General features: G+C 47.8%; 1 protein-coding gene across 1 annotated transcript; it reads right to left on the bottom strand.

Annotated features, from left to right (window-relative positions):
• Nucleotides 1-2,120: 2,120 nt before the first annotated feature.
• On the bottom strand, nucleotides 2,121-11,106 carry GJC3 (gap junction protein gamma 3). The gene is made up of 2 exons (XM_061402613.1): nucleotides 10,986-11,106; nucleotides 2,121-5,711 (listed from the first exon to the last, which is right to left on the bottom strand). The coding sequence occupies exon 2, from the start codon at nucleotides 5,708-5,710 to the stop codon at nucleotides 4,883-4,885; it is 828 nt and encodes a 275-aa protein (XP_061258597.1). The 5' UTR covers nucleotide 5,711; nucleotides 10,986-11,106; the 3' UTR covers nucleotides 2,121-4,882.
• Nucleotides 11,107-13,870: the final 2,764 nt, after the last annotated feature.

The raw sequence follows: 13,870 nt of genomic DNA, 5'->3' as shown, positions 1-13,870 counted from the left end.
TGGTGGTGCTACCGCAGCTGCAGCGGCTGCTGGTGGAACCAAACAGGGAGGTGCTAATGAACTTGTCCTTCCGGTTTGCCGGCTGCTCCCGGAAGATTTAGGGTCTAGAATTCTAGGCTAGCTGCTGCCCAGAAAGGCATTCCGGGCGAGGTACACCCTAGCGGCGTGGAGGGCCAGGCGGAGAACCTGGGGCTGGGGGCGTCTGTGCAGCCCCGCTGCAAGCGGGGCTAAGGAGGCGCCTTGCCCCACAGGCTGGCTTTTTCTGAAGTTGTCCTTTTTTGTTCAGCTTCATTCTGTCAGTACAAAGGCAGACGTACAGATACACAGACACAGGAAAGGAACCCGTTCTTGACCTCCAACCCCGAGGTCTAGTTGAGATGCTCAAAAGGCAGGATTTCTTGCTGCTCCCACAAAACCCACCCACTCAAAGCTCAACTCTCCTGGAGTCTCCTGGGCCGACTGGAGAGCCAGCTTTCTGGGAGGCGAGCAGGAAAGGGAGTGTTTAGCCCCCACGACCTAGTGGGGAGCCATCTGATCACCCTACCACCCTGATTTCTCTTTCTTCCCCAGCACAGGGGACACACCAGGAAGAGGAAGCCCAACCTCAGGGCATGGGGCACACTCAGCCAGTGCAGATAGTGGTTCTAATAATTAAGGTAGGGGGAAGAACCTAGGGTTAGATGGTTTCCCCCAGGTTTGAGACTTCCCACCAGTATTTTAGGTGGTTCGATGCAGAGGAAGTCTGTAGGCTGAGGATGTTCTGTGTCAGCTTTTGGGTGATCTGTGAGCCGCTGTTGTCTAAGATGCTAGGAAGGAGCAGCTGCTGGTGCTAGAGCTGTTCCTGACCCTCCCACCCGAGACGGTCAAGACCAGGGTGTGAAAGCGGCACCTGGGGAGTGGAGCTGAAGCTGTAGCTGTTGTGAGGATGTTGCGAAAGGCCAATGGGACCGGGAGAGTGGAAAGAAATCAGGTGTTTTCGATGGGAGTGCTTAAGATTCCGAAGCGTGGGGGGCTTCCCTGGTGGCTCAGTGGTAAAGAATCCGCCTGCCAATGCAGGAGACACGGGTTTGATCCCCGGTCTGGGAAGATCCCACATGCCGCAGAGCCACTAAGTCCGTGCGCCACAGTTGTGCTCTAGAGCCGGAGGGCCACAACTGCTGAGCACACCCACAGCAACTGCCGAAGCTGGCCCTCTAGGGCCCGTGCTCTGTAATAAGAGAAGCCACCACACTGAGAAGCCTGGGCACCACGCCTAGAGGGTATTCCCCGCTCTCCTCAACTAGAGAAAAGCCCACGCAGCAGCCAAGACCTAGCACAGCCAAAAATGAAATGAATGATTAAAAAAAAAGATTCAGAAGCACAAATGAATTGACTTTTGGTACCCAACTTGAAGACAGCAACCATTTTGCTCTCCAAAGGAGCATCCATTGAGGCTTTCAACACGCAAGATGCTTGCCTGTCTCAGGGAACCATTTGTTTCTCTTCAATGGAGCTTTGATCTTGTGTTTCTGAGGTGCTCAGTTGTGTATTCTTCCCACTCTATTCCTTTTCTTATGAAAGAAATGTTTCATTCTTCTTGTGTCCCAAAATCAGATACTGCCTTTCCTGTAATATGCTCCATAACTGGTTACTAACGGTATGATCAGATGATTTGGAAAGGGGGTTCCTGTGGTCACTGTTTTGGGGTTTTGATGGAAGTTCTATACAATGTCTTAAATGTTTAAATTAGAAAACTGATAGCTGCATTTTCTTTGTGAATTGGAATACCATATTGAGAAGGAATCTGCGGGCATTCCCTGTGGCCCAGTGGTTAGGACTCTGCGCTGCACTGTGGAGCCCAATTCCATTCCTGGTCCCCGGTGGGGGGACTAAGACCCTGAGTCCCACAGGCTGCACAGTCCGCCAAGCAGAGGAGAAAAAATAGAGAGAAGGAATCTGAGTCTTAAATATGAGCCAAGCAAGAAGAGGGGCTCTCATCTGTTACTGATGCAAACATGAGTATCTGTGGTGTGTCTGTGTATCTGTATGTCTGCCTTTGTTTTGAACTGTATCTCTTTAATGTCTCTGTGTCTTCAATCCTGCCATACTTCCGAAATGAGCATCCTTCTTTACTGAAAATATTGAGGCTCCCTAATTTACAATTTTATTCATATGGAATTTCAGGGGATCTCAATTGGCTAAACAATCTTAACAAAGAAGAACAAAGCAGGAAGATGGACACTTCCCAATTTCAAACATTATTACAAAGCTACAGTAATTAAAACGTGGTACTGCCATAAGAATAGATACATAGATCAATGGAATCAAATTGAGAATACAGAAACGATGCCATACATCACCAAGCAATTGATTTTCAACAATGGTGCCAAAAACTATTATATGTAGGGAAAATAAACTTTTCGACAAATAATGCTGGGACAGCTGGATATCTACATGGAGAAGAATGAAGCTGGACCCTGTCTCATAACATATACAAAAATTAATTCAAAATCAAAGACCTAAATGTAAAGCTAAAACTATAAAACTTTTAGAAGGAAAGTTAGATGTAAGCTTCATAGTCATGGACTAGGCAATAGTTTCTTAGCTATAACACCAAAATCATAAGCAACAAAAGAAAAAAATTGATAAACTGGATTTCATCAAAATTAAAAACCTGTGCATCAAAGGATGCTGTCAATTAAATGAAAGACCACCCACTGAATGGAGAGAATATTTGGAATCATACTTGTGATGAAGATCACACAAGAAGAACTCAACAACAAAATTACAAACAACCCAATTTTTTTAAAATGGGCAAAGGATTTAAATAAACGTTCCTCCAAAGCAGCTGTACAAATGGCCAATAAGCACATGAAAAGATACTCAACATCATTAGTCATTAGGAAAATGCAAATCAAAACCACAATGAAATATCATTTCACCCACTAGGATGGCTAGAATTTAAAAATCAAACAGGGAAAAAAGATAATACGAAATGTTAGCAAGGATGTGGATAAACTGGAACCCATTTATACATTGCTACTAGGAGTGTAAAACAGTAACTGGTACAGCTGCTGTGGAAAAAAGTTAGACAGTCCCTTCACAGGTTAAACAACGTTACCATGTGCCCCAGTACCTTCACTCCCAGGTATCTACCAAAGAGACCAGAAAGTATGTGTTCACACAGAAATTCGCACATGAATGTTCATGGCACCATTTTTCATAATAGCCCCAAAGTGGAAACAACCCAAATGTCCACAGCCTCTAAAATGAATAAATAAAATGTGGTATAGCCATACAATGAAATAACACTCAGTCATAAAAGGAATGAAGTGCATGATGCTAAGGGAAAGATGCCAGGCACGAAAGACCACACACTGCATGGGTCCATTTGTAGGTAAAGCCCACCCTAAGAAAATCTGTAGAGACAGAACATAGATTAGTGATTGCTTATGTCTGAACGGGTATGGGGATTTGGGGATAAAAGCTAAGTATTTTAGAGTTTCTTTTTGAGTTGATGAAATGTTCTTAAACTGTTGGTATTATGGATACACAGCTCTGTGACTATACTAAAAGTCATTGAATTGTATACTTCAAATGGGTGAATTATATGGTATGTAACCTACATCTCAATAATGCTATTTAAAAAGGGACACCATCAAGGAGAAATTCAGAATGATGCCAGTTGCTTTTTTCTTGGCTGGGCTCTGGTTATAACTAAATACCAGATTCTTTATGAAACACTGTGTAGCAGAAATAAAACATTATTATTTTGATAGCTGTTGCCAGAGTGTCTTTGGGGAACCAGATGTCTTTCCTTCGGAATAAACCTTCCTAATTTACTGGAGGATCCTTTGAGATTCCATTTGCAAACCTGGAAACCGCTCTTTCTTGAGAATTTGAGGGCAAGGAAGAGCTGAGAAAGGAGATGTTTCTGCAAAAAGGTGGAAGGCTGGAAAGCTTTTGGACCGAAATGACTGAGAGACTCAATAAAAAAGCAGCCTGATACTCAGCATTAGATTACCTACTGAATCATACTGTGATATAAATGTTCCTTACTATTAGCTCTGAATCAGCAGTAATGATTTCTGTGTTATATTGAGGACTATGAATTTTAAAAAGTAGTCATAGTAATCTTCCAAAAGAGTGTAGCCAAGTGTTTGAATACATCAAATCTACATAAAGGACCCTGGGTTATATATGAGTGAAAAGCCAGGGTTTCTTAATAAGACCTATGCTGCGGGACTGGGCACATTTTTGGTTACAGGACTTCGAAGGTGGGGGAGCAGAGGACGTGGACAGCTGGAAAGAGGAGGAGACCCATTGAGACAGGAAAGAGGATTGTCCTCAGCAACAGGAATGCCAGCTCGGTGGTCAGGATTTATTGTGCAGGACAGGGAAAGGTGCTGTTTTATGGAGGCTTCTGCTGGCCAACTCTGGAAACAAGCCTGTGAAAGCTGTGATGCTGACACCGGGGAATTCTGGTGAGAAGGCACGACAGGACTCTCCAAGGAAAAGCTTCGGACACCAGGTCTCACCCCCCACCCCACCATGGCTCTTGGATTCGCAGCCACAGCCTTTAATTTGCCATGGAGCTACACCCCCACTCACTGGATGTCTGGACCAAGAGCTGATCACGGGGTTTCCTTCACAGGGGAGCCAGGTGTCTTCATAACTCTGCAGAAGCTGAGACTTTGTCTAAGTGGGAAGAGACCTAAACGGAAGGGCAGGAGGTAAAATGCGCTGAGTACTCTGGCCCTGATTCATTGGAAGGAACCATCCAGCTGTTGGGTGGTCAGGACACATTTGCTGAGACCCTGCTTTTCTACTTTATAGCTTATGGGGGCGTTGTGCTCCCCAGAGGGTGAGGGACCCACCCTGGGGGACCTTCAGGATCCATACATCAGGGGCGGGCAGAAAGAGGGACCTCAGAGCCCCTCTCGCCTGCTTCTCCGGGCCGTTCTCTTATTTCCACCACTGGGAAGTTATCCGTGGGTGCCTTGCATCTTTTGGCACTCTGTGAAGTTGGGGAGTAATTAGAAGAGGGGGATTTGTGCCTCCAGATCCTCCACCATCTCCCCAGGCCCAGGAGGACAAGCTCCAAAAGCGTGAACAAGAGACAGAGCCCCGTGACCCCAAACATGGTCTTCAAGAAGATGCTCTTCTCAGAGGGGCGAGAGAGGTAACAGTTGGTACTGCCAAGGCAGGGCTCTAGACGACACACAAAGGAGCTGGGCATCCTGAACCCGTACAGGTGGTACTGCCCCCCCAAGGCTGCCCCCTCAAGGGCCAGTCGCACCCCGAGCTGTGCCACGTAGGCCCAGAGCAGCCTGGAGCTGCCAGCCCCCGAGGCCTCTCCGCCCTTCTCCCCTTGGCTCAGCGTCTCTTCTTCCGTCTTCACCTTTTCCGATGCCTCCCAGTGCCAGATGACGTGATACAGAATGAAACCCATGTAGAGGGCGCTGGGCACAGCCACCAGCGTGACCTGGAAGGCCCAGAAGCGCAGCGGGGAGAGGGGGTGGAAGGCATCGTAGCACACGGCCTTGCAGCCCGCCTGCTGAGTGTGACACACGAACTCGCTCTGCTCCTCGCTGCCGCCGAAGACCCCCGTCCCGCCGGCGGCCAGCAGCACCAGGCGGAGCCCCAGGAGCGCGGGAAGCAGGAGGCGGCCCACGGGGGTGGGGTGCCGGCTTTCCTCCGCCGCCACCCGCCTCAGGAAGCTGCCGCACATCCTGTTAGGAAGCAGAGGACAGCGGTGAGCCTCGGTGCGCTGCGGGCCGGGCCCCAGGAGAAGCGCCGGGCCGCTCTTCACTCCCGATCCAAGGATGGGTAGGGCAGGCTTGCTTGCTCCTCCCCGAGAACCTGGTTGATCAGATACCACGACCTGACTGTACCTCTTTGTAGTTATGGAGTCATCTCTCTAAAATACTAATTGTGAATGAGTGTGGCTGTGACTTTCTTTTCTTGCCCCTTCCAGTGCTGCTGGGAATTCTGGTGAGAAGGCATGACAGGACTCCAAGGAAAAGCTTCGGAGGCCAGTACCCCCCCATCCACCCACCCACCACAGCTCTTGAATTTGCAACCACAGCCTTTAATTCGCCATGGAGATAAGCCCCCACTCACTGGATGTCTGGACCAAGAGCTGATCACAGGGTTTCCTTCACAGGGGAGCCAGGTATCCATAATTCTGCAGAAGCTGAGACTTTCTAAGTGGGAAGAGACCTAAATGGAAGGGCTGGATGGGAGGGAGCAGAGACAGGCTCTGCTCTCCACCTGCAGGGAGAGCAGAGCCTGTCTTTGTCTTTCTCTTTCCCTCCCTTCCTCTCTCGCTTCCCAAAGGCTGAATAGTCAGAGTCCTCTGAAAACCGCTGCCTCCCCAGGCCCCGGTGCTCACAGGCTGCCTGTCTGGCCTCTGCTCCCCTCACAGTGGGGAGACTGAGAAGAGGTTAGGTCAGGGGGGTCAGTGGGGGTCCAGTGAACAGAGCGAGTGTTGAGGCTTGTCTGGTCTGATGTTCCAAGCAGCTTAGGAAAGAACACTTGGAAGAAGACCCAGCAGAATCTACTAGTTAAATGTCACGGGGTTTGGGCCAAAGCCAGAGCTGACTGGACAAAATTCGAAAACTCGACCCTGCTTTGTCATTGCTCTTTGGGCTTGTATCTCCCTCGTGGTGAGACGTGACTGGAGTCGAGGACAGGCTGCAGAACTCCTTCACTTCTCGGGACAGAATGCCATCACACCGTGAGGCCAGTTTGCCACTTTTCATCTCCTCTCAGCAGCCCTCAACATCCAACTGCTCTTCTAACTCTCCTCCATCAGCCCAAACGCTCACACACCTGGTTCCCCTGACTTACAGAAGAGAAAATAGAGACTATAATGTGAAACCCTGCAGCTACTTCTTTTATCTTCACAGTCACATCCTGATGTAGCATCTTCGAGAAACAAGTGTCTTTCCACTTGTCCAAAGCAACCCTCCCTTTCAAATCTATGTCCCTGGGGCACTCCTTCCAGCTACTTTGAGGATTTGACCCCCAAATTACCTTTCCTGTAATTCCGACCATCCTTGTTTCCTCTCCGACATTGAACTGGCTTCAGTTTCTTCCAGTTAAGTCTAATATTAGTAACCTGAATTTCTAAGTTAATATGGCAGCAAGTGCAACATGCCTAATTGCTCTCTTATCAGCTATTATAATACCCAGGGAGATGCACAAAACAATCTTAAACGATTATTAGTGTTATAAAGTATAGATAAGAACGGGCCATATGCCAGAACTTAGGGAGAATGGTCACTTCTGTGCAATCAAAAGAGATATTGAGATGCCTCCAAGAGACAGTTCTGAGGGCTTCAATTGACCAAAGAATTATGTCACCATCCACCAACTGTGCGAAGCCATATTTTGAGCCACTCAGAATCCGAGTTTGAACCTCTGCCTGCCCCCTCAGGCCCTCTCTTCCTTCTTTGTCACAGACTGTGAAAACTCCAAGCGTATCAGGCTGCTGAAAATTCTTTTCAGTAAAATTGGGTTAAAATTTTAAAAGAAATTTATTCCAGTCTCTAGAAAGATGCAAAACTGGTCCCATGACTAAAGATGGCAGATTGAAGATAAAAGGTTATCCCCTCTCATCCCTAACACTCCTCGAAAATGAGAGTAAATGGATCTTTATGAGTGCACCCACTACAAAGAGAGAAGAGCATCAGATTGATCCCTGAAGGCAATAGAAAAGGTTCTGGAGAAAACTCAGTCAGCATGCCAGAAAGCACACTGGATAATTCTTTCAGAATTCAAAGGAAGAAGATGAATAAAAATAACAAAAGGTAAATAGATATGGATCAAAAGCAACAGTTAGAACTGGACATGGAACAACAGACTGGTTCCAAATAGGAAAAGGAGTACGTCAAGGCTGTATATTGTCACCCTGCTTATTTAACTTATATGCAGAGTACATCATGAGAAACGCTGGGCTGGCGGAAGCACAAGCTGGAATCAAGATTGCCGGGAGAAATATCAATAACCTCAGATATGCAGATGACACCACCCTTATGGCAGAAAGTGAAGAGGAACTACAAAGCCTCTTGATGAAAGTGAAAGAGGAGAGTGAAAAAGTTGGCTTAAAGCTCAACATTCAGAAAACGAATAAAATGGCATCCGGTGCCATCACTTCATGGCAGATAGATGGGGAAACAGTGGAAATAGTGGCTGACTTTATTTTTCTGGGCTCCAAAATCACTGCAGATGGTGACTGCAGCCATGAAATTAAAAGATGCTTACTCCTTGGAAGGAAAGTTATGACCAACCTAGACAGCATATTAAAAAGCAGAGACATTAATTTGCCAACAAAGGTCTGTCTAGTCAAGGCTATGGTTTTTCCAGTGGTCGTGTATGGATGTGAAAGTTGGACTGTGAAAAAGGTGAGCAACGAAGAATTGATGCTTTTGAACTGTGGTGTTGAAGAAGACTCTTGAGAGTCCCTTGGACTGCAAGGAGATCCAACCAGTCCATCCTAAAGGAGATCAGTCCTGGGTGTTCATTGGAAGGACTGATGTTGAAGCTGAAACTCCAATACTTTGGCCACTTGATGCGAAGAGCTGACTCATTGGAAAAGACCCTGATGCTGGGAAAGATTGGGGGCAGGAGGAGAAGGGGACGACAGAGGATGAAATGGTTGGATGGCATCATCGACTCGACGGACATGGGTTTGGGTGGATTCCGGGAACTGGTGATGGACAGGGAGGTCTGGTGTGCTGCGATTCATGGGGTCGCAAAGAGTCGGACATGACTGAGCAACTGAACTGAAAATCTGTTTATAATTTGGAAATCAAGACAACAATAAAGTCGCTAGATGTATTAGATGGGAAAGCTTAGTGAAAGCTTTCCTTAGAAAGGAGTGATTTTTCCATAAATGTTTCAGTTTTGTTTGGTGACTGAGCTCCACAGTGAACCAAAAGAGAGGTCAAGTTTCAAGGCTGGTCCTGGGTTTCTCAGCCTCAGCACTGTTGACATTTGGGGCCTGTGTCTTTAGTGTGGGGCCTGTCAGAGGAGAGCTGGCCCATGAGCTGTGAGACCTTTAGCAGCGCCCCTGGCCTCTGTCCACTAGACGCCAGCAGTGCACACACCCCCCACAACGGTCTCCAATCAATGCTAAGCGTCCCCTGGGGCACAAATCGCTCCAGGCTGAGAACCGCTGCTTTCGGGCAGCACTGATCCATCACCTGTCCACTCTTGGCTTCAGTTACCAGCTCATAAAGCAAGACATCTGTACCAGAGCATCTCCAAGGGCTTTTGCAGGGCAGATCATCGGCCCATTTCCAGGTCGGTTGTACACCCTCCCGTGATGATGCCTCCAGCCCCGCCACTGCTGAGTTCAAAGGGTCCCAGCACTTGTGGGGGTGGGCAGCACTGAGCTCTGAGGGTTTCTGCCTCAGCTCTCCCGTCAAGTCACCAGACTAAATGCTAATTTAGTAAACTCTCACCCTCATCTCATTTCAAAGTGCAGCTCCAAACACACATCTCCCCAGCAGACCTGGGATTTAACAGAGAGCGGAGAAGGCAATGGCACCCCACTCCAGTACTCTTGCCTGGAAAATCCCATGGACCGGGAAGCCTGGTGGGCTGCAGTCCATGGGGTCTCGAAGAGTCGGACACGACTGAGCGACTTCCCTTTCACTTTTCACTTTCATGCATTGGAGAAGGAAATGGCAACCCACTCCAGCGTTTTTGCCTGGAGAATCCCAGGGACGGGGGAGCCTGGTAGGCTGCCATCTATGGGGTTGCACAGAGTCGGACACGACTGAAGCGACTTAGCAGCAGCAGCAGCAGGCCCAGCATGTTCCAAGTGTCAGGAGTTTGAGTGGTTTCCAGAAGCCCTGTCTCTGTTCTTCTCTCTTGCCCATGCCCACCCCAGACCTGTAGCCAGACACCCAGATGTTCTCTGGGAGGCTCTCAGAACTGAGCTGAGGTCTCCAGGTTTCCCCACAGAGGGAGAGAACAGGATAAAGCAGGACAAGAGGACTTGCTTGAGAACCCCTGGTTTGGAGCACCCTTCCGTGTCCTTTACGCCACGGCTGTTACCACCAGCACAGGGCTTATTCCACACACATTCCAGGGCCTAGAGTGTGTAGGCAGTAAATATCCTGCCCCATCTTCCCAAGTCTGCAGACCAGGGGAAGTTTCTAATAAACTAAAGCCCAAATATAGCCACCCCTCCTCCCCTGCTTTCCTGGGACCCCCTGCTTTCCCCATCTATTCCAGCCATCCCCTGCCCACCCCTCTCGTTCTCTGAGACCCTCTCCCTCCTCCCAGAAACATATCTTTGCCCACAGTGGGTCAGAGACCCCAAGCCAAACTATGGGACCCAGAGAGCTGAGAGCTCAGCATTGTTGAGAAAGCTCGAGAGACCTCTCTGTTTCTGGAAGGGGAGAAATAGTTGGCAAATCAATTTATTCAAGAGGGGGTTGGCAGGACCTAAACCCTGTCAAGATATTAGAAGCAGTTCCTATGAGTTCAAGAGTTGGGAGAACGAGGAAAGCCCAGAGTTTGAGGAGATTTTCAAATATATAAACATATTTTTTTAATTCCATCATGATTTTGTTAAGAATTTTTCTGAGCATCTCTTTTTTGGGGGGGATAAAAATTCCAGGATTCCATAGGTGGCAGAAGCCACCTCTGGAGAGAGTTAAGACTCAACATGGCCATGAAGGAAGGGTGTCCACTGAGGCCAGTGCTGGGCCCAGCCCTCTGCCTCCAGCTCACCCCACCTGGCCTTGAAAACATTCTAAATCTTTTGCTAAAGGGTGGTTAAGGGTGCAGCGGCCCTGGCATCCCCAGGTGTGCAGAACCGCAGGCCATATCCCAGGCTTAGTGAGTCAAGACTGAATGTTAATGTTACCCCATCGTGGGCGGTGGTCGTGAGCATTAGAATTGCAACTGAGCAGCCCAGAGCCCGGGGTGGCCCCCTCCGCTACCCCAGGCCCTGGGCCAGCCCAGCCTTGCGCTGCCCCAGCACTCACCTGGCAGCTTCGAGGCAAAGCACCCGCAGCAGAGGAAAGAGGCAGACAGAAAAGTCCTCAGGCCGGAGCCTGCAGGGTCCTCGCTCTCCCCCAGGCCCTGCCTCCCTCCACCACCCACTCCTTCCCCCACCCCTTGTCATTCCTGGCAGCTTTATGCAGGGTCAAAGAAATGCAGCCAGAGGGGCAGGCAGCCCAGCTGCTAAAGAATGGACTCCAGAGAACAACCCTCTGTTGTCGAGGGTCAGGGGTACATCATCTACATGAACTGAAATGGGGAGATCATCCGAAAGGAGGCAGAGGCTTTGGCGTCTTTTCAGTGCGGGGGCTGACAGGCAACAACAGAGAGTATTCCCTACAGTTGTCTTGGCTGGGAGAAATAATGCGGGCCTCCCCCATAGCCCAATGGGCGTCTGCCTGCTCCTCGTCCTCTCAGCAGCTCAGGGAGCCCAAACCCTGGGAGAATTCCAACACTTGAGTTCCAGATACCGCCCCTGTGCAGATGCGGGGCATCGTGCCACTATTTTCTAGCATTTAATATTTTTACGGAGAACTTCAAGTCCAGCTTGGTAATCTTCACCTTTTAAGCCATTTGATCTTTTTACAGTTTGCCAGATGAATTTTTTTCTTTTTTGGGGGGGGTGGGAGGGGTGGGGGGGGTGGGCGGTGCCCACACTGCATGATTTTCGGGATCTCAGTTCCCCGACCAGGGATTGAACCCTCTGCAGTGAGAGCATGGCGCCCTAACCACTGGACCGCCAGAGAATTCTCAAATGAATGTTTTACCTTGGAAGCCTGTTCACTCCTCCAGGGGATACTATTCAGCAGGACTTCAGAAACCTCTCACTGGCTCTCTTCTGTTCACATCTGGTCCACAGGAAACACTGATGCATCTCTAGGCCAAAAAACTCTGGGCACGTAGGCCGTATCCAGCGCAACCACACCGCCTTCTGTTCATCTGCTGGATATCCTATCTCTTGCCTCTCTGATTTATCAGTCCAGGGCCCACCCATTGGACTCTTTCTGGGCATGAGATGCAGGCAGAAGGCAGCATCCTCTTCCAGACCTTTCCATTGGGAAGAACTAAAAGCACATCTCTTTCCCAAGTAGCTTCCCTCCAGGGTCTTCCCTGGTGACCCAGTGGTTATGACTCCGTGCTTCTACTGCAGGGGGTGCAGGTTCAATCCCTGGCTGGGGAACTACTAAGATCCCACATGCCTCGCAGCATGGCCAAAATAAAAATTCAAACTGAAGATAACAACAACACCAAAAAAAAAAAAAAGCAAAGTAGCTTCTCTCCAGAGTTAGCCCTCTTTGCCTTTAATTTCCAACAATTCAGCCAAACTTAGATGTGGGCATAGAGTTCGAGTGTCATAATTGCTGTTCATTTGGTTTTCCTTTGAAATACTGCATCTCAGACTAGCAACCACTTTAGAATGTCCTACGTATTGTATTTTCCAAAACATTGCATCTTGAAATCCCAGTCCGAATTTCCAATATCTTCTTACACCAACATTTATTCAGTGCATATAAGTGATGGATATTAAGTGCTAAATGGTTATTAACTCATACTTCATCACAACCTTATGAAGTACATACTATTACTACCCTCTTATAGAGGAGAGAAATAAAGAACTGAGAAGGTGAGTAACTTATAAAAGGTCAACCAACTAGTGAATGGAAAAGCTGGGATTTGGATAAGCAATCTGGCTGTAGATAGCAAACCCTTAAACTCTACTATGCTGCTAGCCTGCTCATATTTCAAATTACCAGCCTTTAAAGACCTATTAATGGTAAATCCACTATAATTTCATACCCTCATGAAAATAAAAACCCTCTGCTTACATTTTCCACATCTTAATGACTAATTCTGCCATCCACCCTGGATCCCAACCAAAACCTTTGATGTCATCACTGACAGCTTCTCCTTCATTGAGCACATCTTACCAGTCTACTGGTTGTGGAGATTCTGTCCCTTGAATTAAGAAGACACCTTAGTTCAAGACTGAATTACTGAAACGGCTTCTGTTTCTAGATTTGTCTACCCCTCATCCATTCTCAGCATTGCAGACAGAATATTTAACTCAATTCTTATTTAAATTTAACAACATCTTTACCAGTTTCTTTGCTCTGGTTGCTTCTTGAATGTCATACCTTCCTTCTGGATTAAATCTTATTCTCCTTTTCTGTGTGTGTGTGTTCATCTTAACTATTTTGTGTTCAGTTCAATCGTGTGAAATATATTCACATTTTGGTTCAGTGGATTTCCAACTCTTTCATCTCGTAAAACTGGAATTCTGTCCCCATTTCACCCTCCTGACACCATTCCGTTTTCTGTTCCTATGAATTTGACTACTTTAGACTCTTCACATCAGTAGAATCATACAGCATTTGTGACTGGCTTATTTTCAGTTCAGTTTAGTCACTCAGTCACATCCGACTCTTTGCGACCCCATGAACTGCAGCATGCCAGGCCTCTCTGTCCATCACCAACTCCCAGAATCCACCCAAACCCATGTCCATTGAGTTGGTGATGCCATCCAACCATCTCATCTTCTGTCGTCCCCTTCTCCTCCTGCCCTCAATCTTTCCCAGCATCAGGGTCTTTTCAAATGAGGCAGCTCTTCGTATCAGGTGGCCAAAGTATTGGAGTTTCAGCTTCAACATCAGTCCTTCCAGTGAACACTCAGGACTGATCTCCTTTAGGATGGACTGGTTGGATCTCCTTGCAGTCCAAGGGACTCTCAAGATTCTTCTCCAACACCACAGTTCAAAAGCATCAATTCTTTGGTGCTCAGCATTCTTTATAGTCCAACTCTCTGTCTTCAAGGTTCATTCATGTTGTAACATCTATCAGAACTTCAGTCCTTTCTAAGGTTGAATAGTAT

Source organism: Bos javanicus, chromosome 25 (assembly GCF_032452875.1).
Source record: "Bos javanicus breed banteng chromosome 25, ARS-OSU_banteng_1.0, whole genome shotgun sequence".
Classification (NCBI taxonomy): domain Eukaryota; kingdom Metazoa; phylum Chordata; class Mammalia; order Artiodactyla; family Bovidae; genus Bos; species Bos javanicus.
The sequence above is the reverse complement of the archived record's forward strand: the minus strand, read 5'-3'. Positions and strand labels throughout refer to the sequence as shown.

Coding starts and splice junctions, on each gene's coding strand:
- GJC3 (XM_061402613.1), bottom strand. CDS start 5,710: ATGTGCGGCAGCTTCCTGAGGCGGGTGGCGGCGGAGGAAAGCCGGCAC.